At 58.5% G+C, this 23,517-nt stretch overlaps 1 protein-coding gene across 1 annotated transcript in view; it reads right to left on the bottom strand.

Annotated features, from left to right (window-relative positions):
- CHD8 (chromodomain helicase DNA binding protein 8) overlaps window positions 1-9,752 on the bottom strand; it is a gene marked incomplete at its 3' end in the record, with an annotated part of 30,558 nt that extends 20,806 nt beyond the window's left edge. Inside the window, 36 exon segments of the mRNA XM_059835043.1 lie at window positions 1,284-1,445; window positions 1,522-1,581; window positions 1,583-1,690; window positions 1,692-1,734; window positions 1,815-1,927; window positions 1,929-2,020; window positions 2,138-2,386; window positions 2,475-2,625; window positions 3,518-3,694; window positions 3,800-3,970; window positions 3,972-4,040; window positions 4,128-4,174; window positions 4,177-4,252; window positions 4,351-4,488; window positions 4,587-4,670; window positions 4,767-4,801; window positions 4,804-4,883; window positions 5,217-5,251; window positions 5,253-5,273; window positions 5,353-5,421; window positions 5,537-5,731; window positions 5,816-5,856; window positions 5,859-5,929; window positions 6,132-6,505; window positions 7,160-7,312; window positions 7,315-7,365; window positions 7,367-7,468; window positions 7,470-7,517; window positions 9,034-9,077; window positions 9,080-9,133; window positions 9,136-9,170; window positions 9,212-9,351; window positions 9,353-9,460; window positions 9,462-9,564; window positions 9,639-9,703; window positions 9,705-9,752. Coding sequence (XP_059691026.1) covers window positions 1,284-1,445; window positions 1,522-1,581; window positions 1,583-1,690; window positions 1,692-1,734; window positions 1,815-1,927; window positions 1,929-2,020; window positions 2,138-2,386; window positions 2,475-2,625; window positions 3,518-3,694; window positions 3,800-3,970; window positions 3,972-4,040; window positions 4,128-4,174; window positions 4,177-4,252; window positions 4,351-4,488; window positions 4,587-4,670; window positions 4,767-4,801; window positions 4,804-4,883; window positions 5,217-5,251; window positions 5,253-5,273; window positions 5,353-5,421; window positions 5,537-5,731; window positions 5,816-5,856; window positions 5,859-5,929; window positions 6,132-6,505; window positions 7,160-7,312; window positions 7,315-7,365; window positions 7,367-7,468; window positions 7,470-7,517; window positions 9,034-9,077; window positions 9,080-9,133; window positions 9,136-9,170; window positions 9,212-9,351; window positions 9,353-9,460; window positions 9,462-9,564; window positions 9,639-9,703; window positions 9,705-9,752 — 3,612 coding nt within the window.
- Between the last annotated feature and the right edge of the window lie 13,765 nt (window positions 9,753-23,517).

The following is a 23,517-nucleotide window of genomic DNA, read 5'->3' as shown; positions in this document are numbered from 1 at the left end:
CCCATTCCCCGCAGTCTTCGCGCCCCGTTTCCCTTGGAAAATCTCATTTCCAAGATCTTTACATCCCATTTTCCTTGGAAGATCTCATTCCCTGTAGTCTTCACGCTCTGTTTCCCTTGGAAAACCTCACTCCCAACATCTTCACGCCCCGTTTTCCTTGGAAAACCTCATTTCCAACATCTTCACGCCCCGTTTCCCTTGGAAAACCTCATCCTTGTGGTCTTCGTGCCCCGTTTCCCTTGGAAAACCTAATTCCCCGTGGTCTTCACGCCCCGTTTCCCTCGGAAAACCTCATTCCCAAGATCTTCACGCCCCATTTCCCTTGGAAAACCTCATCCCCGTGGTCTTCGCACCCAGTTTCCTTGGAGAACCCCTTCTTCAAGATCTTTGCGCCCCATTTTCCTTGGAAAACCTCATTCCTAACATCTTCACGCCCTGTTTCCCTTGGAAAACCTCATTCCCAAGACCTTCACGCCCCGTTTCCCTTGAAAGACCTCACTCCCAAGATCTTCACGCCCCGTTTCCCCTGGAGAACCCATTCCCCGCAGTCTTCGCGCCCCGTTTCCCTTGGAAAATCTCATTTCCAAGATCTTTACATCCCATTTCCTTGGAAGATCTCATTCCCTGTAGTCTTCACGCTCTGTTTCCCTTGGAAAACCTCACTCCCAACATCTTCACGCCCTGTTTCCCTTGGAAAACCTCACTCCCAAGACCTTCACGCCCCGTTTCCCTTGGAGAACCCATTCCCGCAGTCTTCGCGCCCCGTTTCCCTTGGAAAATCTCATTTCCAAGATCTTTACATCCCATTTTCCTTGGAAGATCTCATTCCCTGTAGTCTTCACGCTCTGTTTCCCTTGGAAAACCTCACTCCCCAACATCTTCACGCCCCGTTTTCCTTGGAAAACCTCATTCCCAAGATCTTCACGCCCCGTTTCCCTTGGAAAACCTCATCCTTGTGGTCTTCGTGCCCCGTTTCCCTTGGAAAACCTAATTCCCCGTGGTCTTCACGCCCCGTTTCCCTCGGAAAACCTCATTCCCAAGATCTTCACGCCCCGTTTCCCTTGGAAAACCTCATCCCCGTGGTCTTCGCGCCCAGTTTTCCTTGGAGAACCCCTTCTTCAAGATCTTTGCGCCCCATTTTCCTTGGAAAACCTCATTCCTAACATCTTCACGCCCCGCTTCCCTTGGAAAACCTCATTCCCAAGACCTTCACGCCCCGTTTCCCTTGGAGAACCCATTCCCCGCGGTCTTGGCGCCCCCTTTTCCCTTGGAAGACCCCTTACCCCGGCGATGTTGCCCTCCCGTCCGCTCATGGACTGCAGCACCGCCTTGTCCAACCCCAACTTGAGGCTGGCCTTGTCGAACATCTCCCGCTCGTAGGAATTACGGGTGATGAGGCGGTAGACCTTCACCGCCTTGCTCTGCCGATCCGGGTGACACCTGCGCTTGAGCCTGGAGGAAGAGGACGGCGGGTCAGGTAAGCCGCCGCCGAACCCACGGCGAAGCGGAGCGGACGCCGGCGAGTACCTGGAGGTCGTTTTGGGGGTTCCAATCGGAATCGAAGATGATGCAGGTGTCGGCTGGCGGTGAGGTTGATGCCCAAACCACCCGCCCGCGTGCAGAGGAGGAAGACGAAACGATCCGAGTCGGGTTTGCTGAAGCGGTCGATGGCGGCTTGTCGGAGGTTGCCCCCGTACCCGTCCGTCGATCCGCTCGTAGAGGTACCTACGGGGTCGCCGAAACGGCGTGAGGGGGCGCGGGGTGGGCGGGAGGGTCTCCCACCCCTCGTCCCGCTTCTTCTCACCTCTTTTGGGATGAGGTAGTCCTCCAAGATGTCGAGGCATCGGACCATCTGGGAGAAGATGAGCACCTTGTGGCCGCCGGCCTTCAGCTTGGGCAGCAGCTTGTCGATGAGCACCAGCTTGCCGGGCCGAGCGGACCATGGCCTGGAGGTGGAAGTCGTGGGGCACGTGGTGGTGGCAAGACTCCCGAAATTCGGCCAAGATCTTCTCCTCCGCGCCTGACGGGTGGAGGAGGGGACCGTCACCGGGGCGGCGAGCCCCGAGGTTGTCCGGCCTGGCGGCGGGAGGAGGAGGAGGGACGCCCCGCCACGCCTCGCCCGCCGCCGGTTCCTCACCGTTGATGAGGTAGGGGTGGTTGCAGCACTTGCGCAGCTCCATCATGGTGTTGAGTAAGTTGGGCATGTTGGTGTGACCGGCGCCTTTGGAGAGGAAGGAGAAGTTCTTCTCCAAGATGGCCCGGTAGTATTTCTTCTGAATGTTGGTCAACTCCACCTCGATGATGGTCTCCTGTTTGGCGCGCAGGTTCTTCTCCACGTCCTCCTTCAACCGACGGAGCATCATGGGCTTGAGGATGGCCTGGAGCTCTGCACCTGCGGGCGGGACCAGCCAGAAGTCACCGCGGGCCGGGCAGGGCCCAAGCGGCCGGAAAAGGGTCGGGGATCCCCCTCCGGGTCCTCACCTGCTCCTCCGTCTTGAGATCCCCGAAGTCCTTGAGGAACTCTGCTTCAGAAGGGAACTGGGAGGGCTCCAGGAAGTGCAGGAGACTGAAGAGCTCCTCCACCGTGTTTTGGAGGGGGGTGCCCGTCAAGAGGACTTTGTGTTCCTGATGACCAGGGGGTGCAGAACGTTAGGGCTCGGGGCGGGGTTGGCGTGGGACACGCCCCCAAACCTCCAGTGCAACCAAGACCCCACAAACACCTTCAGGACCATCCCCTGGAGCACATCATGAGCCCAAACATCTCCAGATGCAACCAAGGCGTCACACGTGCCTTCAGGACCATGGTCTTCGGCACATCATGAGCCCAAACATCTCCAGATGCAACCAAGAACCCACAAACATCTTCAGGACCGTTCTCTTTGGCACATCATGAGCCCAAACATCTCCAGATGCAACCAAGACCCCACAAACATCTTCAGGACCATCCCTGGAGCACCTCATGAACCCCAAACATCTCCAGATGCAACCAAGACGTCACACGCACCTTCAGGACCATCCCCTGGAGCACAGGATGAGCCCAAACACCTCCAGATGCACCAAGACCTCACACGCACCTTCAGGACCATCGCCTTCGGCACATCATGAACCCAAACATCTCCAGGTGCAACCAAGACCCCACAAACATCTTCAGGACCATCCTCTTTGGCGCATCACGAGCCCAAACATCTCCAGGTGCAAGCAAGACCTCACACGCACCTTCAGGATCATCCTCTTCGGCATGTCACAAACCCAAACGTCTCCAGATGCAACCAAGACCCCACAAACATCTTCAGGACCATCCCCTGGAGCACATCATGAGCCCAAACATCTCCAGATGCAACCAAGACCCCACACGCACCTTCAGGACCATCCCCTGGAGCATCTCATGAACCCAAACATCTCCAGATGCAACCAAGACCTCACACGCACCTTCAGGGAACCCCGTTCTGCCCCACGGAGAGGAGTCGGGGTTCTCCCCGTCTCCTGCCGCCTTCTCCACGCCCACCCCACCCCTCACCAGATCCATGTGCTTGAGGCTGTCGAGCAACTTGCAGTTGCGGTTCTTCAGGCGGTGGGCCTCGTCGATGATGACGCACCGCCACTCGATCTCCCGCAGCTCGGGACAGTCGGAGAGGATCATCTCGAAGGTGGTGATGAGAGCGTCGAATTTGTAGGCTCCGGGGATGAGCCGACCCTGGGCGGGGATGAAAATCGGGGAGACGGCTCCAAACTCGTCCCCCAACCTTGGGAAAGGGGTTCTTTGGGCCCCGAGGCCAAGAGGAGCCCAAAACCATCCTACCCGCGAGTCCTTGCAGTACATCTCGTACTGTTGGATCATCTGCCGGGAGGCCAAACTGCCGTGGTAGACGATGCTGTTCATCTCCGTCCAAGTATTGAACTCCCGTTCCCAGTTGGTGATGGTGGAGAGCGGGGCGATGACCAAGAAAGGACCGCGGATACCGACGTTGTAAGACCTCTTGCAGGAAAGCGATGGATTGGATGGTCTTGCCCAAACCCATCTCGTCGGCCAAAATGCAGTTCTGCCTGCGGGGAGGAGAAGGAGGTGACCGGTTGGCGGTCGGGGGCGGTGGCAACATCCCCGTGTCCCCTCCGTCCCGTCCCACCACTCGCCTGTTGTACCAGTTGAAGAGCAACCAGTTGACCCCTTCCAGTTGTATTCGCGCAGCTGGTTGTGGTTCTTGTACTCGTGGGAGAGCTCCAGCTTCTTCCAGGAACCGGCTTGGGGACGGGGCTGGGGGGGGAGCGGAACGGATAGAGGACGTCGGCGGCTGCCGGGATTGAGGGCGGGGGAGGGGATGCGGGGAGGTGGGAGAGGACGCGGACGCTCACCAAGCGCTTGAGTTCCGGGTGCCGGGCTTGGATACGCTTGAATTCGCCGATCTTCCCCTCGTCTACGTCCTCTTTGAGCTCCCAAGTGCTGTCCTCGTAGGGTAGGGAGCACCACTTCACCAGGTAGTAGACCACCGGCTGCAACCACGGGTGCGGCGGAGACAAAAAGGGGGTGTCGGTGACGGGGAGAACGTCGTTTGGGGGGGGACGAGGGCCCACCGCCGCCCCGTCCTCACCTCCCCGTTGTCTTTGTCGACGCTGTGGGACTCGTCCAAGATGCGATCCACCTCCACGTAGTCGGGGTTGAACGGTTCTTCATCCTTGGGGAGAATCGGAGGGAGAAGGGGAGCGGTGAGGGGTCTCCCCGAAGCCCCCGACCCTCCCCAAAAATCCCTTCTCCGCCCCCAAACCAGCACCTCGTGGAAGAAGTGTCGCATCTGAGTCATTTTGTCTTGAAACGCTTCAGCTTCTGGTGGATCCTCTTGTCCTTCTCCAGCTGGTCGATGGTGGCCCACTCGCAGTGGAGATAAGAGCTGGGAGACCGCGACAAAGCGTCACATCCGCGGGCCGAAACCCCCACCCCGGCGAAGCCATTTGGGGTCGGTAAAGCCGTTTTCAAGCGACGCCGGGGCAAAAAAAAAAAAGACCCTTCTTCGAGGCCCGCCCCGTCCTAGAGGCATCACGGAGACCTCCCCGCTGACGGCGGTGGGCGTTGGGCTCACCCACGCGCCCCTCCGTTGGGTTTGGAGAGCTCAACCCAACGTCGTGGCTCAACGGAGAGCCCGCCGACGGGCGGTAAGGGGTCCGACGGTGCCGTTGACCCCAGGGGACACCCCGCCCCGATCCCACCGCATCCGGTCACCTACTAGTTCTTATACTTGACGAAAAACTCCTCCGATTCGGGTCAACTGCCCCGACGGGAGCTGCGGAAAACGAGGCGGGGACGTTAGCGCCGGGGAAACGGCGGCAAAGACCTGCCGCTGCCGGGCGGGGGACCCTCACCTCTTTCTTCACCACCCTCATGGAGAGGACCTTGTCCACGATGGCCGCGTCCTCCTCGCTGGGGTTTTCCTGGAGGCGGGGAAGAGAAAAGAGGAAGATGACGATGGAAAGGGACGGAAAAAGGAGAGGAAGATCGGGGCGGACACCACGGAGGGCATCCGAGAGGTAAAACCAAGACCCCCACCACAAAAAACTGCATGGAGGGCAACGTCTCGCCTTCCGGCTCCGGCTCCGGGGCGGGGGGCTGCGGCACCGGGGGTTGCTCCGGTCGGATCGGCCCCGTCACGTCCAGCTCTTCATCCTCCTCATCGTCGGTGATCTTGATATCCAAATCTTCCGTGTACTTCTTACGCTTGACCTGCCGGTTCGACCGGCGCTTCTGGAAAAGAGGACAAGACGCGTCACCTCCAACCCCGCCCCGCCGAAATGGCGCCGACCCCAAACCGGCGAGCGTCCTCCGTACCTGCACGCTGGTTTCTTCTTCGTCCCGCGGCGACTGCGCCGCATCACCTCGGCGTCCGAGTTGTCGGAGGAGGCGTTGCGTTTGCGTTTCTTCCCCACCACCGGCGTGATGGTGCTAACGGGGAGAGGTGGGGGAGGGGGGTTAGGAGATGGGTGGGACGAGGGGGACCTCTTCTCTGGGGGGGTTTGCTTCAGGTCAAGGTTGGGGGCAACGGGGACCAAGACCGCCCCAAGGAGGACGTGCGCCCCCAACCAGACCCCTCCCAGGTGATTCGGTGGAACCCCGCGGGGTTTTTTTGGCGCCGAGGAGCCCTCACCTGGGTTTGCTGCGCCCCTTGCTCTTGCCGGAACCACCCTGACCCTTCCCCTTGCGGGGTCTCTCCTCCTTGGGTCCCCCGCGTTCGCCGGTCCCTTTCCGCCGGCGTTTGCGCTCGCCCTCCTCCTCCGGCCGGACGCTGGGCAGCTCGTCCTCGTTGAGGACGCGAGGGATGTTCTGCTCGCCCCGGGCTCGGGCGCGGGCGATGGCCTCGGCCACGATGCGGTTGGCTTTCTCCTGTTTTTTCTGGTGTTCCAGTTTGCGGCTCTCCTCCGAAGCGCCGCGCGAACCGGGGCCGGTCAGGGCGGCCACCTCGCTGCTGCTCAGGACCTTCACCACCGAGAGACCGGGAGAACCCCCCTGAGATGAGCCCGCCTGAGGGGAGAGACGAAACAAATCGGGGTGGCACCACGGTTGGGAGAGGCGGGATCAAGGTTGGGCGCAACGGAGATCAAGCTTTGGTAGATCCAAAGGTGGGGACGCCACCGGGGTCAAGACTCGCACCCGGTTTTGGCGCTCGGTTGCATCCAACGGAGACCAAGGGTTGGGAGCAACACCAAGACCATCGTTGGGTGCAACACCAAGACCAAGGGTTGGGCGCAACACCAAGACCATCGTTGGGCGCAACACCAAGACCATCGTTGGGCGCAACACCAAGACCAAGGGTTGGGCGCAACACCAAGACCAAGGGTTGGGACGCCATCAGGGTCAAGACTTGCACCTGGTTTTGGTGCTCAGTTGCATCCAACGGAGACCAAGACTTGGGTGCAACACCAAGACCAACGTTGGGCGCAACGGAGACCAACGTTGGGTGCAACGGAGACCAAGAGTTGGGCGCAGCACCAAGAGTTGGGCGCAACACCAAGACCAAGAGTTTGGGCGCAACACCAGACCAAGAGTTGGGTGAAACGGCACCGTTGTGGGGTGCAACACCAAAACCAACCCCGCAAGAGCACCCACCACCAACCACACCCCAACTTCCCCCCCCCACACGCAGCCCCGGCACCCCGAAACCCCACCGACGTTCACCTGGGGCTGCAAGACCACCTTCAACGGCACCGTCAACCTCTGCCCCGCGCCTCCCACCACCTGCGGCACGGAAGAGACGGCCACGGGAGCCGGTTGCCCGCCGGCGGGTTGTTGGAGGAGTTGGATCTTCTGGGGAGCACCCGGTTGCCGGCGGGTGGTTGTTGAACCTGGAGTTGGATGGTGACAACCTTGGCGGGTTGACCCCGGCGTCCCTTTGGCTTGACCGAGGGCGGCCTATTGGTTGCCCTGCAAGACGATCTTGCCCGGCAAACTGCCCAAAACCACGTGGCGTTGGCCGGGGGGCGCGGGGACCGCCCGGCGGCTGTTGGAGGACCAGCGTGATGCGTTTCGATTCGCCCTGTAGGAAAAAAGGGGGCGGGATCAGGGCGGGAACGGGGAGAAGGGGACGTTTGGGGACGCCGGGGAGGGGAGGTTGACCCACAAGAGCTCGGGGACGCCGCTATGGGTTGGTGACGCCGGGTTCTGGGGACCCCACGGACTTTGGGGACCCCGTGATTGGGACGTGACCCCAACCCAGGGACCTCAGGGATCCCACTGTTGGGAGGTGACCCCCATCTTGGGGACCCCACAGACTTTGGGGACCCCATGATTGGGACATGACCCCAACTCCAGGGACCTCAGGGATCCCACTGTTGGGAGGTGACCCTAATCTTGGGGACCCCACGGACTTTGGGGACCCCACTGTTGGGATGTGACCCCCCATCTTGGGGACCCACGGACTTTGGGGACCCCATGATTGGGACGGTGACCCCCATCTTGGGGGACCCCACTGTTGGGACGTAACCCCCATCTTGGGGACCCCACGGACTTTGGGGACCCCACTGTTGGGATGTGACCCCCATCTTGGGGACCCCACGGACTTTGGGGACCCCACTGTTGGGAGGTGACCCCCATCTTGGGGACCCCACGGACTTTGGGGACCCCACTGTTGGGAAGTGACCCCATCTTGGGGACCCCACGGACTTTGGGGACCCCACTGTTGGGACGTGACCCCCATCTTGGGGACCCCACGGACTTTGGGGACCCCATGATTGGGACGTGACCCCCATCTTGGGGACCCCACGGACTTTAGGGACCCCACTGTTGGGAAGTGACCCCCATCTTGGGGACCCCACGGACTTTGGGACCCCACTGTTGGGAACGTGACCCCCATCTTGGGGACCCCATGGACTTTGGGGACCCCACTGTTGGGACGTGACCCCCATCTTGGGGACCCCAGGGACTTTGGGGATCCCACTGTTGGGAGGTTGACCCCCATCTTGGGGACCCCACGGACTTTGGGGACCCCACTGTTGGGACGTGACCCCCCATCTTGGGGACCCCACGGACTTTGGAGACCCCATGATTGGGAGGTGACCCCCATCTTGGGGACCCCACGGACTTTGGGGACCCCACTGTTGGGAAGTGACCCCCATCTTGGGGACCCCACGGACTTTGGGACCCCACGGTTGGGACGTGACCCCCATCTTGGGGACCCCACGGACTTTAGGGACCCCACTGTTGGGAAGTGACCCCCATCTTGGGGACCCCACGGACTTTGGGGACCCCATGATTGGGACGTGACCCCCATCTTGGGGACCCCCCACCGACTTTAGGGACCCCACTGTTGGGACGTAACCCCCATCTTGGGGACCCCACGGACTTTGGGGACCCCACTGTTGGGACGTAACCCCCCATCTTGGGGACCCCCACCACCCCACCCTGAGCCCCCCAACCCCTCAGACCCCCACCCTGAGCCCCCCAACCCCAAACACCTCCACCCAACGACATCCCCCCAACTTCGAGGACCCCCCCCACCCCCCACCCTGAGCCGACCCCCAACTCCTTGCACCCCACAGCCCCCCCCCCATCACCTGCGCCGGCGCCGAGGTGAGGGTGACGGCGGGTTTTAGGGGGTCCCGGCCCCCCCCGCCTTAACCGGTTGCAACACCAACTGTTTGACGGGTCTTCCCGTTGAACCAATCGGTGAACGGCGGCAGGCGGCGGCGGGGGGGGCGGTCCCGGCGGCCCCCCCCAGTTCCGGCGGGGGTGACTTTCCCCGTTAAAACGGTGGCGGCGTTACCGGTAACGATGGAAACGCCGGGACGAAGTTGGGGGGCGCCGGTTAAAACCTTGGCGAATGTCACCTTCCCACCGTTGGGGGTCGTCGTCGTCCCCGGCGGGGGGACGGCGGGCGATTGGGGGGGCCCCCCCGTCGTCGCCCCCCCCCGGGGGGGCTTTGAGGATGACGATTTTGGGGGGCTGGGGGACCCCCGATGACGAAGAAGGGGCGTGGGGGCAAAGCGGCGGAGACCCCCATGAAGGGGTTGCCTTGACTGAGGACATCTTGCTCGGGGGGAAGTTGGGGTTGGGGGGGGTCGGGGGGTTTTGGGGGGGCAAAGGGTCTTCGGGGGGGGGGAGACGGGGGGTTCGGGGGGGGCTGGAGGGGGTGGGGGGGGGTCTAAAGCCCCCGATAAACCCCAAAGCTTCTTCGATGGGGTCGTGGGAGGGGGGGGCGAAGGTTTCGTCCGTCAGGGGGTCGAGAGCCGAAAAGATTGGGGTCGTCGAAGAGGTCCATGATGGGGTCGGCCATTTTTTGGGGGGGCAAGGGGGGGTTTTGGGGGTCCCCTCCCCCCGGAAGAGGGGGGGGGTTGGGGGATTTCAAAGCGGGGGGGGGCTCACGTCAGGCTTCGGGGGGCGGCGGGGGGGGTCCGGACCTCTGGGCTGTGGGGAGAAGAGAGAATAGTTGGGGGGCAGCACAGTACGCTCCCCCCCCAAAAAAAAACCCTGCCCCCCCCCAAACTGGGCAGCCCCCCCCAGAAGCCCCCCCAAAGCTGCTGAGCCCCCCCCAAACCTCCATGGTTTCCCCCCCAACCCTATATAAGCCCCCCCAGATTCTACCCCCCCATATCTGCCCCCCTCCAACTCTGCACACCCCCCCCCACCCCCAAACTGACCCCTCCCAGTTTGGGGTCACCCCCCCCAAACCTCACACACACACCCAAAAACAACCCCGGGGGCAGAGACACCCCAAAAATGCCCAGACCCCCCCAAAAAAAACAGGCGGGGGGGGTGGGAATGGGGAAACTGGGATTCCCAGTAAGGGGGGGACTGGGGGCACTGGGATCCCTGGTAAGAGGGGAACTGGGGGGCCCAGTTAGAGGGGAACTGGGGGAACTGGGGGGCCCAGTTAGAGGGGAACTGGGGGGAAGTGGGGGGCCCAGTTAGAGGGGAACTGGGAACCCCAGTAAGGGAAGAGTGGGCAGGACTGGGATCCCCAGTAAGAAAAGAATGGGGGAACTGGGATCCCCAGTAAGAGGTGAACTAAGGTGACCAGTAAGAGGGAACTGGGGCACTGGGACCCCAGTAAGGGAGCAAGAAGGGGAACTGGGACTCCCAGTAAGAGGGGAACGGGGGGAACTGGGACCCCCAGTAAGAGGGGAAACGGGGGGCCCAGTTAGAGGGGAACTGGGGGCCCTGGACCCCCAGTAAGAGGGGAACTGGGGTGCCAGTAAGGGGGGAATGGGGGGAACTGGGACCCCCAGTTAGAGGGGAACTGGAGGAAACGGGGACCCCCAGTAAGGGGGGAACTGGGGGGCCCAGTAAGAGGCGAACTGGGGGAAATGGGGACCCCCAGTAAGAGAGGAACTGAGGCAACTGGGGTTCCAGTAAAAAGGGAACTGGGGCACTGGACCCCCAGTAAGAGGGGCACTGGGGGCACTGGACCTCCAGTAAGAGGGGAACTGGGGGGCCCGGTTAGAGGGGAACTGGGGGAAACGGGGACCCCCAGTAAGGGCGGAACTGAGGGAACTGGGGTGCCCCGTAAAAAGGGAACTGGAGGCACTGGGACCCCCAGTAAGAGGGGCACTGGAAGGCCCAGTTAGAGGGGAACTGGGGGAAACGGGGACCCCCAGTAAGAGGGGAACTGGGGGCACTGGGACCCCCATTAAAAGGGAACTGGGGGAAACGGGGACCCCCATTAAAAGGGGACAGGGACCCCCAGTAATAGGGGAACTGAGGCAACTGGGGTTCCAGTAAAAGGGGAACTGGGGGCACCTGGGACCCCCAGTAAGAGGGGCACTGGAAGGCCCAGTAAAAGGAGAACTAGAAGGCCCAGTAAGAGGGGAACTGGGGGAAACGGGGACCCCCAGTAAGAGGGGAACTGGGGGGCCCAGTTAGAGGGGAACTGGGGGAAACGGGGACCCCCAGTAAGAGGGGAACTGGGGGGCCCAGTTAGAGGGGAACTGGGGGAAACGGGGACCCCCAGTAAGGGGGAACTGGGGGGCCCAGTTAGAGGGGAACTGGGGGAAACGGGGATCCCCAGTAAGGGGGGAACTGGGGGCACTGGGACCCCCAGTAAGAGGGGAACTGGGGCAACTGGGGTTCCCAGTAAAAGGGGAACTGGGGCAACTGGGACCCCCAGTAAGAGGGAACTGGGACCCCCAGTAAGAGGGGAACTGGGACCCCCAGTCAGAGGGGAACTGAGGGAAACGGGGACCCCCAGTAAGGCGGAACTGAGGGAACTGGGGTGCCCAGTAAAAAGGGAACTGGAGGCACTGGGACCCCCCAGTAAGAGGGGCACTGGAGGCCCAGTAAGAGGGGAACTGGGGGAAACAGGGACCCCCCAGTAAGAGGGGAACTGGGGGCACTGGGACCCCCATTAAAAGGGGAACAGGGACCCCCAGTAATAGGGGAACTGAGGCAACTGGGGTTCCCAGTAAAAGGGGAACTGGGGGCACTGGGACCCCCAGTAAGAGGGGCACTGGAAGGCCCAGTAAAAGGAGAACTAGAAGGCCCAGTAAGAGGGGAACTGGGGGAAACGGGGACCCCCAGTAAGGGGGGAACTGGGGGGCCCAGTTAGAGGGGAACTGGGGGAAACGGGGACCCCCAGTAAGAGGGGAACTGGGGGCACTGGGACCCCCAGTAAGGGGGGAACTGGGGCAACTGGGGTTCCCAGTAAAAGGGGAACTGGGGACACTGGGACCCCCAGTAAGAGGGGAACTGGGACCCCCAGTCAGAGGGGAACTGGGGGCACTGGGGTGCCCAGTTGGAGGGTAACTGGGGGGTACTGGCGGCCTAGTCGCAGGGCGACGGGGCCTCCCACTAAGACGGCAACCGGACAAACTGGGCCTCCCAGTGTGAGGCCCGGGACAGGGTGTGGGGGGGGAATGGGCCTCCCAGTATCGGCTGTGGGGGGGGTACTGGGCCTCCCAGTAACACCCCAACCGTCCCTCCCAGTCCCTCACACCCCCCCCCGCTTCCTCCGCCAGGGGGCGGGGCCAAACCATCCGTGAGGGGATGGGGGGGGGGTCAGGCCCAGCCCCCCCCCTCCCCCCCCCCCCCCAAAAACCACCCCCCCGCAGGGCCTTACCTGGTGATGGGGTGGGAGGGGGGGTCGGCGGTTGGCGGGGGGGGGAGGGGCGGGAAGGGGGAGGGGAGGGGCGGCGGGGGGGGGGGTGGGAGGTGTTCGCGTCCGTCTCCCCCCCCCGCGGTTTGGCGGTGGCCTCACCCCGCGGGCGCCCGAACAAGGCGGCGGCGCGTGCACGGCGCAACGCAGCCGGCGGGCGGCCGCCTGTAGCCACGCCCACCCCCCAGCCTCGGCGGCCGGTGATTGGTCGCTGCGGGAAAGGGGGGTAACGGATTGACGGGGGGGGAGGTGGGCGGGATTGGTCAGCGGGGTAGGTTGAGCGTTGCCTACCCGGAAGTCAGCCCCTCCTTCCTCCTCTATTGGAGGAGGGGTGGCCAATGCGCTGCCTGAGTCCACGCCCCTTTTTCCCCCGGCGTCAGGCAGCGCGGCGGGCAGCCCGCCGCCATCTTGTCTCGCTGAGGGGGGAGAGGGGTCCTTAACCCTCTCCCCGCCATAGCGGACCCTGAGGGCGCCGCGCCAACACCCCAACGGCCGCTACACCCCCCCCCGCCCCAAATGGCTTCACAACAGCCGAATCGCCGCTAAAACACCCCCAAAATCCATTTATTTAAGCCTAAAAGACGCAGAGGGCCGCTCAGCTCCCCCCCGCCGCCTTCACTCTCTCCAAAAACGCTGAATAACCCCAAAGTAGCGGTCGCACCTCCCAAATCAGCGAAACCCCCCAAAACGCAGCGAAACCCCCCCAAAACGCAGCGAAACCCCCCCAAATGAGCCTTAAAACCACGGAGGAGCTCAAAAGGGCAGCACATCCCCTCAGAAAATCGGCTTTTTGCGCTTTTTTTTGGTAGGAAAAGGGAAAAACGGGACAATTAACAAGGCTGAGGAAAGGGGGATGAAACTGTGGGCAAACCCCCTCAAAAAAAAACAGTTTTAAAGCCGCAATAGCTGGAAATCGCACCCAAATCCACGTTGTTTTATTAATAAACGCCCAGAAACATCATAATCCATCGTTTTGGAAAAAAATCAGGGTGAAGACTGACCAAACCCTCGCGAAAAATGCGGTTTTAACCACCAAACTGACTGGAAAAGGGCACTAAATCCCCCAAATTAACCTTTTTTTTGGTAGGGAAAAGCATAAAAATCCGTAATTAACCACCCAAACAGAAAATTGGGGTCAAAATTGTGGTCGTACCCCCTCAAATAATCAATTTTAAAGCCCAAAAAGGCTCAAAATAGCACCCAAATCCCGCGAAACAGACTTTTTACGTAAGCGAAAAAATACAATTAACCGCTTTTAAAGAAATTGGGGTCAAGATTGTGGCTAAACCCTCTCGAAAAGTCACATTTAAACTAAAAAATAGCTCAAAACTGCACCCAAATCCCCCAAAATAGTCATTTTTGTAACGAGGGGGGCGAAAACATCAAATTAACCTTTCCTGAGGAAATCGGGGGCAAAATTGAGACCAAAGCCGCGAAGAAATCAGTTTTAAAAGCAACAGATAACTGGAAAACAGCACAAAAATTGCCCCAAATTTACTTTTTCTGTTAGTAAGACGCAAAAATTAAATGTAATTAAGCCCGTCTCTGAGGAAATTGGGGTTAAAATCGTGACTAAACCCCCAAAAATACCAGTTTTAACCCCAAAACTAGCTCAAAATAGCCCCCAAATCCCCCCAATTGACTTTTTTTGTTAATTAAAAGCATAAAAATCCATATTAACCAACTCTGAGAAAATTGGGGTCAAAATTGTGGCCGTACCCCCTCCAATAATAACTTTTGAACTGAAAATCAAAGTCAAAATTACGCCCAAATCCCCAAAATTGACTCTTTTTGTGAATAAAACGCAAAAAAAAAAATCGTAATTAACGATTCCTGAGAAAATTGGGGTCAAAATAATGGCCAAACCACCGCAGAAAATTCACTTTTAGATCTTAAATAACACTCAAAATTACGCCGGAATCCCCTAAATTGAACTTTTTGTGTTAACAAACACCGCGAAAATTCATTATTAATCATTTTTGAAAAAATCAGAGTTAAGATCGTGGTCCAACGCCCTCAATAACCACTTTTAAACCCTGAAATAGCTCAAATTTGCACCAAACTCTCCCAAATGAGAATTTTTTTTAGTAAACGGGCAGAAAAATTCATAATTAACGAACCGAAAAAGAAATGGGGGTCAAAATTGTGGCCAAACCTCCTTAAAAACCAAGAATTAATCTCAAAATAACGGGAAATGGCACCCAAATCCCCCCCAGTTGACTTTTATCTTAATTAAAAGCATAAAAATCCGTAATTAACCACTTGGAGGAAGTTGATGTCAAAATTGCGGCCAACCCCCTCGAACAATCGCTTTTAAACCTAAAAACAAACTGAAAATGATGCGCAAATCATCCAAAATCGACTTTTTCTGTTAACGAAAGCCCCAAAAATTCAAAATTAACCAATCAAGGAGGAAATTTGGGTCAAAATTGTTCCCACCGCCCCCAAAAAAAATCAGTTTTCATCCCAAAAATAACTAAAAAAAACCCCCTCAACCCCCCAAAATGGACTTTTTTGTTAACGAGCGATGCGAAAAATTCATCGTTAACCCCCCCAAAAAAAATCGGGGTCAAATTGTGGCCAAACCCCCCAAATAATCAGATTTAACCCCCCAAAATGACCCAAAACGGCCCAAAATCCCCAAAATCCACTTTTTTAGTTACCGAAACGCGGAAGAAAAATCGCAATCCACCGTCCCTGAAAAAATTACGGTCACATCGCCCCAAAAAGATCAGTTTTAAACCTAAAAATAGATCAAAATTGCACCCAACACCCCCCCCCGAAGCACCCGTCTCCGAATTAACCTTTTTCCTGTAAAACGAACCCAAAACCCAAACAAGAGCTAAAAATATTTCTCCCCGGAGGCCTCCGCTCCTCGGGGGAGTAAATTAACCCCCCAAAACAGGCTAATGTCCCCCCAATTAATTAAAATTAATTAAAAACCCCAAACGGGCTTTTTTGGGGGTAAAATTATTAATTTTTTTTAAGCAGAACGTTAAAAATAGGCTTTTTTCCCCGTTTTTTTGAAGGAAACGGACAGCCACGCCCTACTACGCGTTCTTCCTTCCTCTTCCCAAAAAAACTTATTAAAAACGGGTAAAAACCCTTTTCAAGCACTTTTCACCGCCGTAAACCCCCGGAACGATGGATTTTTGATAAATAAGCCAAAAACCGCCTCAAAAATTCCTTAAACCCCAATTTTTAGCGATTTCCAACGGATTTAAAACGCGCGGACGACGGTGGGGAAGAACCGAGCGGCGCCTTTTGCCCAAACCCGCCCGTTTTGGCGGCAAAAGGGGCTCCAAAAAGTAGCGAAACCCTTAAATTTGGGGTAAAAACCCCAAAACGGAGGAGTGGGGACGGGGCGTGGCTCGGAGGGGGCGTGGCCTTGGCGCCACGTTGGGTCTTGGCCGTGTAACCGACACCACACCCGCGCCGGCGACACCCAACGTGGCCTGTTGAGTGTTGGCCAACCTCTTGGCCAACGTCAACGCCTTCCGGCCAACGTCAACGTCTTCTGGTCAAAGTCTTGGCCAACCTCTTGACCAACGTCAACGTCTTCTGGTCAAAGTCTTGGCCAACGTCAACGTCTTGGCCAACGTCAACGTCCTGTGGCCAACGTCTTCTGGCCAACAGGTTGACCAAGGCCTTGGCCAACGTCTACATCTTGGCCAACGCGTTGACCAACCTCTTGGCCAACGCCAACGTCTTGGCCGACCTCTTGGCCAACAGGTTGACCAAGGCCTTGGCCAACATCTACGTCTTGGCCAACGCGTTGACCGACCTCTTGGCCAACGCCAACGTCTTGGCCAACCTCTTGGCCAACAGGTTGACCAAGGCCTTGGCCAACGTCTACGTCTTGGCCAACGCGTTGACCGACCTCTTGGCCAACGTCTTAAGACAAGACCAACGCTTGGCCAACACCTTGGCGGAGCGCCCCGCCCTCCCCTTCCAGCGCCGCAACGCCGCCAAATCACGGGGGAGGGGCACGGTTGGGTCTTGGGGGTGGCCCCGCCCCGCCCACCCCCCCCCCTCCCCGAACCCCCACGTCACCTCTCGTTAACGATGACCTTGATGAGGCGGTGGGGGGCGTCGTCCAATCGGGAGGTCTCGTTCCTGGGGGGGGAGGGGCAAAAGGGGGGGGGAGGGGCCCCCAAAATTAGGGGGTTTTGCCCCGTTTTGGGGGGTCCCCGGTGATGTCGGCGAGGAGGAGGGGCAGGGCGGGGCCCCAAAAGGCTGCCCCTCCCCCCTCCTGCCCCCCATAGCTCCCGCCCAGCCCCCTATATCCGCCCCAGAGCCCCGCCCACCCCCTATATCCCCTCCTGCCCCCCTATAGGATCCTCCCGCCCCCTATATCCCTCCCATAGGTCCCTCCTGCCCCCTATTCCCCCCGATACTCTCCCTATAGGCCTGTATAGCCCCTATATCCCCCACAGACCCCTATATCCCCCTATATCCCCCCATAGCTCCCCACATCCCCCATAGCTCCCTGTATTCCACCCCACAGACCCCTATAGCCCCCACCATGACCCCTCTATAGGCCCCATATGTACCCATACCCCCACATTGCCCCTATATCCCCCTATATTGCCCCTATACCCCCCACATTGCCCCTATACCCCCCCCACATTGCCCCTATAGGCCCCTATATGTCCTCCATAGCCCCTATACAGCCCCCCAAGCCCCTATATCCCCCTATAGACCTCCATACCCCCCCAAAATCTCCCCTATATCCCCCCATAGGTCCCTACATTCACCCATATGCCCCACATAGGCCCCTATATCCCCCCATATCTCCCCCATAGGCCCCTATATACGCCCCATAATGCTCTATAGATCCCTATATACATCTTTGTGCCACCTATAGATCTTCATGTCTTCTTTATAGATGTCCATATCCCCCCTATAAGCCCCTATACCCCCCATACGCCCCTATATGTTCCCTATAGACTCCTACACACCCCTATATGTTCCCTATAGACTCCTACACCCCCTATAGATCCCCTATAGGCCCCTATATCCCCCCATATTCCTCCTATAGGCTCCTCCATCTCCTTTGTAGACCCTATATCACCTCCATAGGTCCCTATAGGGCCTCCATAGGCACTCCTATAGATCTCTACAGACCCCCACATCACCTCCATAGGCCCCTATACCCCCCATAGGCCCCTATATCCCCCTGTATCCCTCCTATAGGCCCCTACATCTACCCTGTAGGCCCCATATGGTCTCCATAGGCCCCTATACCCCCTCCAGATCCCCCCTATAGACCCCTACATCACCTATAGACCCCGTACGTCCCCTATAGACCCCTACATCGCCTCCATAAGCGCCCCTATGGATCTCTATAGGCCCCCATAGGCCCTTACACCCCCCCATAGGCCTCTATATCCCCTATAGTCCTGCTGTAGGTTCCTACATCTCCCCTATAGACCCCTATATCGCCTCCATAGGCCCCAATACCCCCCCGGCTCCCCCCTATAGACCCCTACATCACCTATAGACCCCGTACGTCCCCTATAGACCCCTATATCGCCTCCATAGGCCCCTATACCCCCCCAGCTCCCCCCTATAGACCCCTACATCGCCTATAGACCCCGTATGTGCCCTATAGGCCCCTATATTGCCCCCATAGGTCCCAATACCCCCCATAGGGCGCTATACCCCCCCGGCTCCCCCCTATAGACCCCTACATCACCTATAGACCCCGTACGTCCCCTATAGGCCCCTATATCGCCTCCATAGGCCCCTATACCCCCCCGGCTCCCCCCTATAGACCCCTACATCACCTATAGACCCCGTACGTCCCCTATAGACCCCTATATCGCCTCCATAGGCCCCTATACCCCCCCGGCTCCCCCCTATAGACCCCTACATCGCCTATAGACCCCGTACGTCCCCTATAGACCCCTATATCGCCTCCATAGGCCCCTATACCCCCCCGGCTCCCCCCTATAGACCCCTACATCACCTATAGACCCCGTACGTCCCCTATAGACCCCTATATCGCCTCCATAGGCCCCTATACCCCCCCGGCTCCCCCCTATAGGCCCCTACATCGCCTATAGACCCCGTACGTCCCCTATAGGCCCCTATATTGCCTCCATAGGCCCCAATACCCCCCCGGATCCCCCCTATAGACCCCTGCATCGCCTATAGACCCCGTATGTGCCCTATAGGCCCCTATATTGCCCCCATAGGCCCCAATACCCCCTCCATAGGCCCCGATACCCCCCCTGGACCCCCCCTATAGACCCCTACATCGCCTATAGACCCCGTACGTCCCCTATAGGCCCCTATATCGCCTCCATAGGCCCCTATAGGCCCCTATAGATCCCTATAGGCCCCCGTAGGCCCCTATAGGCCCCAACACCCCCCGTAGGCCCCAACACCGCCCCACAACCCCCCCCCCCCATAGGCCCCTATATCTCCCCCTATATCTCCCCCCCCCCCAGACGCCCCCCCCCCCTCCCCCCGCCCCGGGCGTCGCCGCCGATGACGTACCGGACGCGTCCCGCGCGCGGCATGACGCCGTAACCCGCCCAGGGCCGCTCTGCCCACCGGCGGCCGCCGCCTCTACTCCTCCCGCTTCCGGCGGCGGCGGCGGCTGGCCACGCCCCCTCGCTTCCGGTGACGCTCCGCCCCCGCCGCAACGTTGGCGCCCCCTTCACTTCCGGCGGCGCTCTAACTCACCCCTCCAACTCCCCGCTTTGCCCCCGCCGGCGTCTCTATGGTCGCTGAGCGGAAGTGGCGTCGCGGGCGGGAAGGCGGGACTTCCGGTTCCGGGCCAGGGCGCCGCCGGGCAGCCTCTCGCTCGGCGGCGGAGCCATGGAGGTGAGGGGGATTGGGGGGGGTACCCACGGGGGGATTTGGGTCTGGGGGGGGCACCCACGGGGGTCTCTGGGTCTGGGGGGGGCACCCACGGGGGGATTTGGGTCTTGGGGGGGCACCCACGGGGGGATTTGGGTCGGGGGGGGCACCCACGGGGGGCTCTGGGTCTTGGGGGGGCACCCACGGGGGATTTGGGTCGGGGGGGGCACCCACGGGGGTCTCTGGATGTGGGGGGGGCACCCACGGGGGCATTTGGGTCGGGGGGGGCACCCACGGGGGAATTTGGGTCTTGGGTGGACACCCACTGGGGGATTTGGGTCGGGGGGGACACCCACGGGGGTCTCTGGGTCTGGGGGGGGCACCCACGGGGGGATTTGGGTCTTGGGGGGGCACCCACGGGGGAGTTTGGGTCTTGGGGGGGCACCCACGGGGGAGTTTGGGTCTTGGGGGGGCACCCACGGGGGGATTTGGGTCGGGGGGGACACCCACGAGGGGATTTAGGTCGGGGGGAGGCACCCACGGGGGGCTCTGGGTCTTGGGGGGGCACCCACGGGGGTCTCTGGATGGGGGGGGGGCACCCACGGGAGGATTTGGGTCTTGGGGGGGCACCCACGGGGGGATTTGGGTCGGGGGGGGGCATCCACGGGGGTCTCTGGGTCTGGGGGGGGCACCCGCGGGAGTCTCTGTGTCTTGGGGGGGCACCCACGGAGGGATTTGGGTCTGGGGGGGACACCCACGGGGGAATTTAGGTCGGGGGGAGGCACCCACGGGGGGCTCTGGATGTGGGGGGGGCACCCACGGGAGGATTTCGGTCTGGGGGGGGCACCCACGGGGGTCTCTGTGTCTTGGGGGGGCACCCACGGGGGGATTTGGGTCTTGGGGGGGCACCCACGGGGGGATTTGGGTCTTGGGGGGGCACCCACGGGGGAATTTGGGTTGGGGGGGCACCCACGGGGGGCTCTGGGTCTTGGGGGGGCACCCACAGGGGAATTTGGGTCTTGGGGGGGCACCCACGGGGGTCTCTGGGTCTTGGGGGGGCACCCACGGGGGAATTTGGGTCGGGGGGGCACCCACGGGGGGCTCTGGGTCTTGGGGGGGCACCCACAGGGGGTCTCTGGGTCTTGGGGGGGCACCCACGGGGGTCTCTGAGTCTGGGGGGGGCACCCACGGGAGTCTCTGGGTCTTGGGGGGGCACCCACGGGGGAATTCGGCTCGGGGGGGCACCCACGGGGGTCTGCAGGCCGTAGAGGCCCCCCCACGGGGGGAATTTGGCTCTTTGGGGGGGCACCCATGGATGTCTCCCACCCGTGGGGTGTTCCCTCTCCACTGTGGGTGCCCCACCCCACGGAACCCCCCCCCAAAATCCACCCGCAGTTCCCCGGTGGAAGCGACAACTACTTGGCCATCACCGGCACGGCGCACCCCTTCCTCACCGGGGCCGAGGTGAGAACATGGGGGGGGGTCACTGGGGGGGGGACACCCCCAAATTTAGGGGGTTCAGACCCACCCGGGGGGGACGTGGGTGAAAATGAATAAAAACCCCATGAAATTCCTCAAAATGCAGCCCCAGAAATGGGCGGGTTGGGGAGGGAGGGGGGGAAAACCCCAATTTTCCGGGGGAAATGGGGGTAAACGGCTCAAAAATGTGAGGTTTAAGGCGCAAAATAGCTTGAAATAGGAGGAAAAGCCCCCAAAATAGCTTAAATTAACCCCAAAATCCGCCAAAATAACTCGGAGCGGCACCGAAATCTCCCTAAATGGCTCAAAGTCGCACCAAAGTCTCCCTAAATGGCTCAAAGTCGCACCAAAGTCTCCCTAAATGGCTCAAAGTCGCACCAAAGTCTCCCTAAATGGCTCAAAGTCGCACCAAAGTCTCCCTAAATGGCTCAAAGTCGCACCAAAGTCTCCCTAAATGGCTCAAAGTCGCACCAAAGTCTCCCTAAATGGCTCAAAGTCGCACCAAAGTCCTCCTAAATCCCCCCAAATAGCAGCAAAATCCCCCCAAATAGCAGCAAAATTGCCCCAATCCCCCCCAAAATTGCCCCAGTCCCCCCCCAAAGCTCAAAAATCGCACTGAAATGACCCAAAATAGCTGAGAACAGCAGCAAAATCCCCAAACCAGCTCAAAAAATCAGCAAAATAGCTGAAAATAGCTGAAAATAGCAGCAAAATTTTCCGAAATAAATCAAAATATTCCTAAAATGGCCCAAAATAACAATAAAGTGCGTTGAAATACTTTAAAGTAGGAGTAAATTTCATAAAATACCTTAAGATAGCAGTAAAGTCCGTCAACACAGCAGGAAAATCCCTCAAAATAGCCCCCAAATCCCCCCAAATAGCAGCAAAATGGCAGCAAAACCTCCCAAAATCGGGATTTTTTGTTAATAAAGAGCCAAAAAATACCAGCGTTAACCACCCAAAAAGAAAATTGGGGTCAAAATTGTGCCCAAAACTGCAGAAAAATCAGTTTTCAACCCCAGAAATAGCGTGAAAGGGCCCCAAATCCCCCTAAAATGACCTTTTTTGGTTAATAACGGGCAAAAAAATAATGATATTTAATCTTTCAAAGAGGAAATGGGGATCAAAATTGTGCCCAAACCCGTCGAAAAATCCATTTAAAACCCGCAAATAGTGGGAAAACGGCACCCAAAACCCGTAAAATTACAGTTTTTATTAACAAAATGTGGAAATATTAATATTTAATTGCTTGCAGGGGGAACTGGGGTCAAAGTTGCCGCCAAATCCCTTTTAAAAATCAGATTTAAACGCAGAAACAATGATAAAATGACACCCAAATCCCCCAAAATTGACTTTTTATTTCAATGGAAAACTAAAAAATTAATGTTTAATGATTGAAACAGGGAGTTGGGGTCAAAATTATTCCCAAATTCCTTTGAAAAATCAGATTTTAAGTTTGAAAATGGCTGGAAATGGCATTAAACCGCTGCAAATCGGTGTTTTTTACAATAAAAAAACGAAAATTCAGTATTTAACCACCCAAAGGGGAAATTGGGGTCAAAATTGTGGGCAAATCCCCTTAAAAAATAAGTTTTTGAGCCACAAAATAGCTAAAAATGGCCCTTTTCTATTAGAAAATGGGTCAGAAATTAACCGTTTAACACCAAAAATGGGAATTGGGATCAAAATTATTCCCAAATTCCTTTCAAAAATTGGATTTTAAGTCTGAAAATGGCTGGAAATGCTCTTAAACTCCTGCAAATAGATGTTTTTAACAATAAAAAAAGGAAAATTCAATATTTAACCACCCAAAGGGGGAATTGGGGTCAAAATTGTGGGCAAATCCCCTTAAAAACTCAATTTTATGCTGTAAAATAGCTAAAAATGACCCTTTTTTGTTAGAAAATGGCTGAAAAATTAGTCGCTAACCACCGAAAATGGGAATTGGGATCCAAATCATTCTCAAATTCCTTTGAAAAACCGGATTTTGAGTGTGAAAACGGTTGGAAATGGTGCTAAAGCCTCCCCAAATGAGCGCTTTTTTAATAAAAAAGGGAAAATTTAGTATTTAGGCGCCCAAAGGGGAAATGGGGGTCGAGACCGTGTCCGAAAACTCCCTGAAAAACCGGATGATGAGGGAGGAAATGGCCCCGCGCCCCCCAAAAGGGGGTTTTTTCGGTCGCCGCCGCGGAAGTCGGGGTTGGGGCCCCCTCACTGACCCCGTGTCCGTCTGTCCGTCCATCCGTCCGTCCTTCCAGACCTTCCACACCCCCAGCCTGGGGGACGAGGAGTTCGAGATCCCCCCCATCGCTCTGGACGCCGATCCCTCTTTGGCCGTCTCGGACGTGGTGGGACACTTTGAGGATTTGGGGGAACCGGGGGGGAACCCCGAAACCCCTTTCCCGCCCCCTCCTTACGGGGTGCAGAGCCTGGAGATGCCGGTGGGGATCGGACACGGATTGATGGAGCAGGGAGGAGGGCTGCTGGCGGGGGGGCTGGCCATGGTAAGGGGGACCGGGGGGGGAACCCCCGATTTGGGGGGGAAAGGGGGGATTTCTGAGGGGGGAAAGGGGGTTTGGGGGGAGAAATGGGGGTTTTCTGAGGGGGAAAGGGGGGAAATGGGGTTTGGGGGGAGAAATGGGGGTTTTCTGAGGGGGAAAGG

This window comes from Gavia stellata, unplaced genomic scaffold, assembly GCF_030936135.1.
Source record: "Gavia stellata isolate bGavSte3 unplaced genomic scaffold, bGavSte3.hap2 HAP2_SCAFFOLD_216, whole genome shotgun sequence".
Classification (NCBI taxonomy): Eukaryota; Metazoa; Chordata; class Aves; order Gaviiformes; family Gaviidae; genus Gavia; species Gavia stellata.
This window is presented reverse-complemented; position numbering and strand designations above follow the sequence as displayed.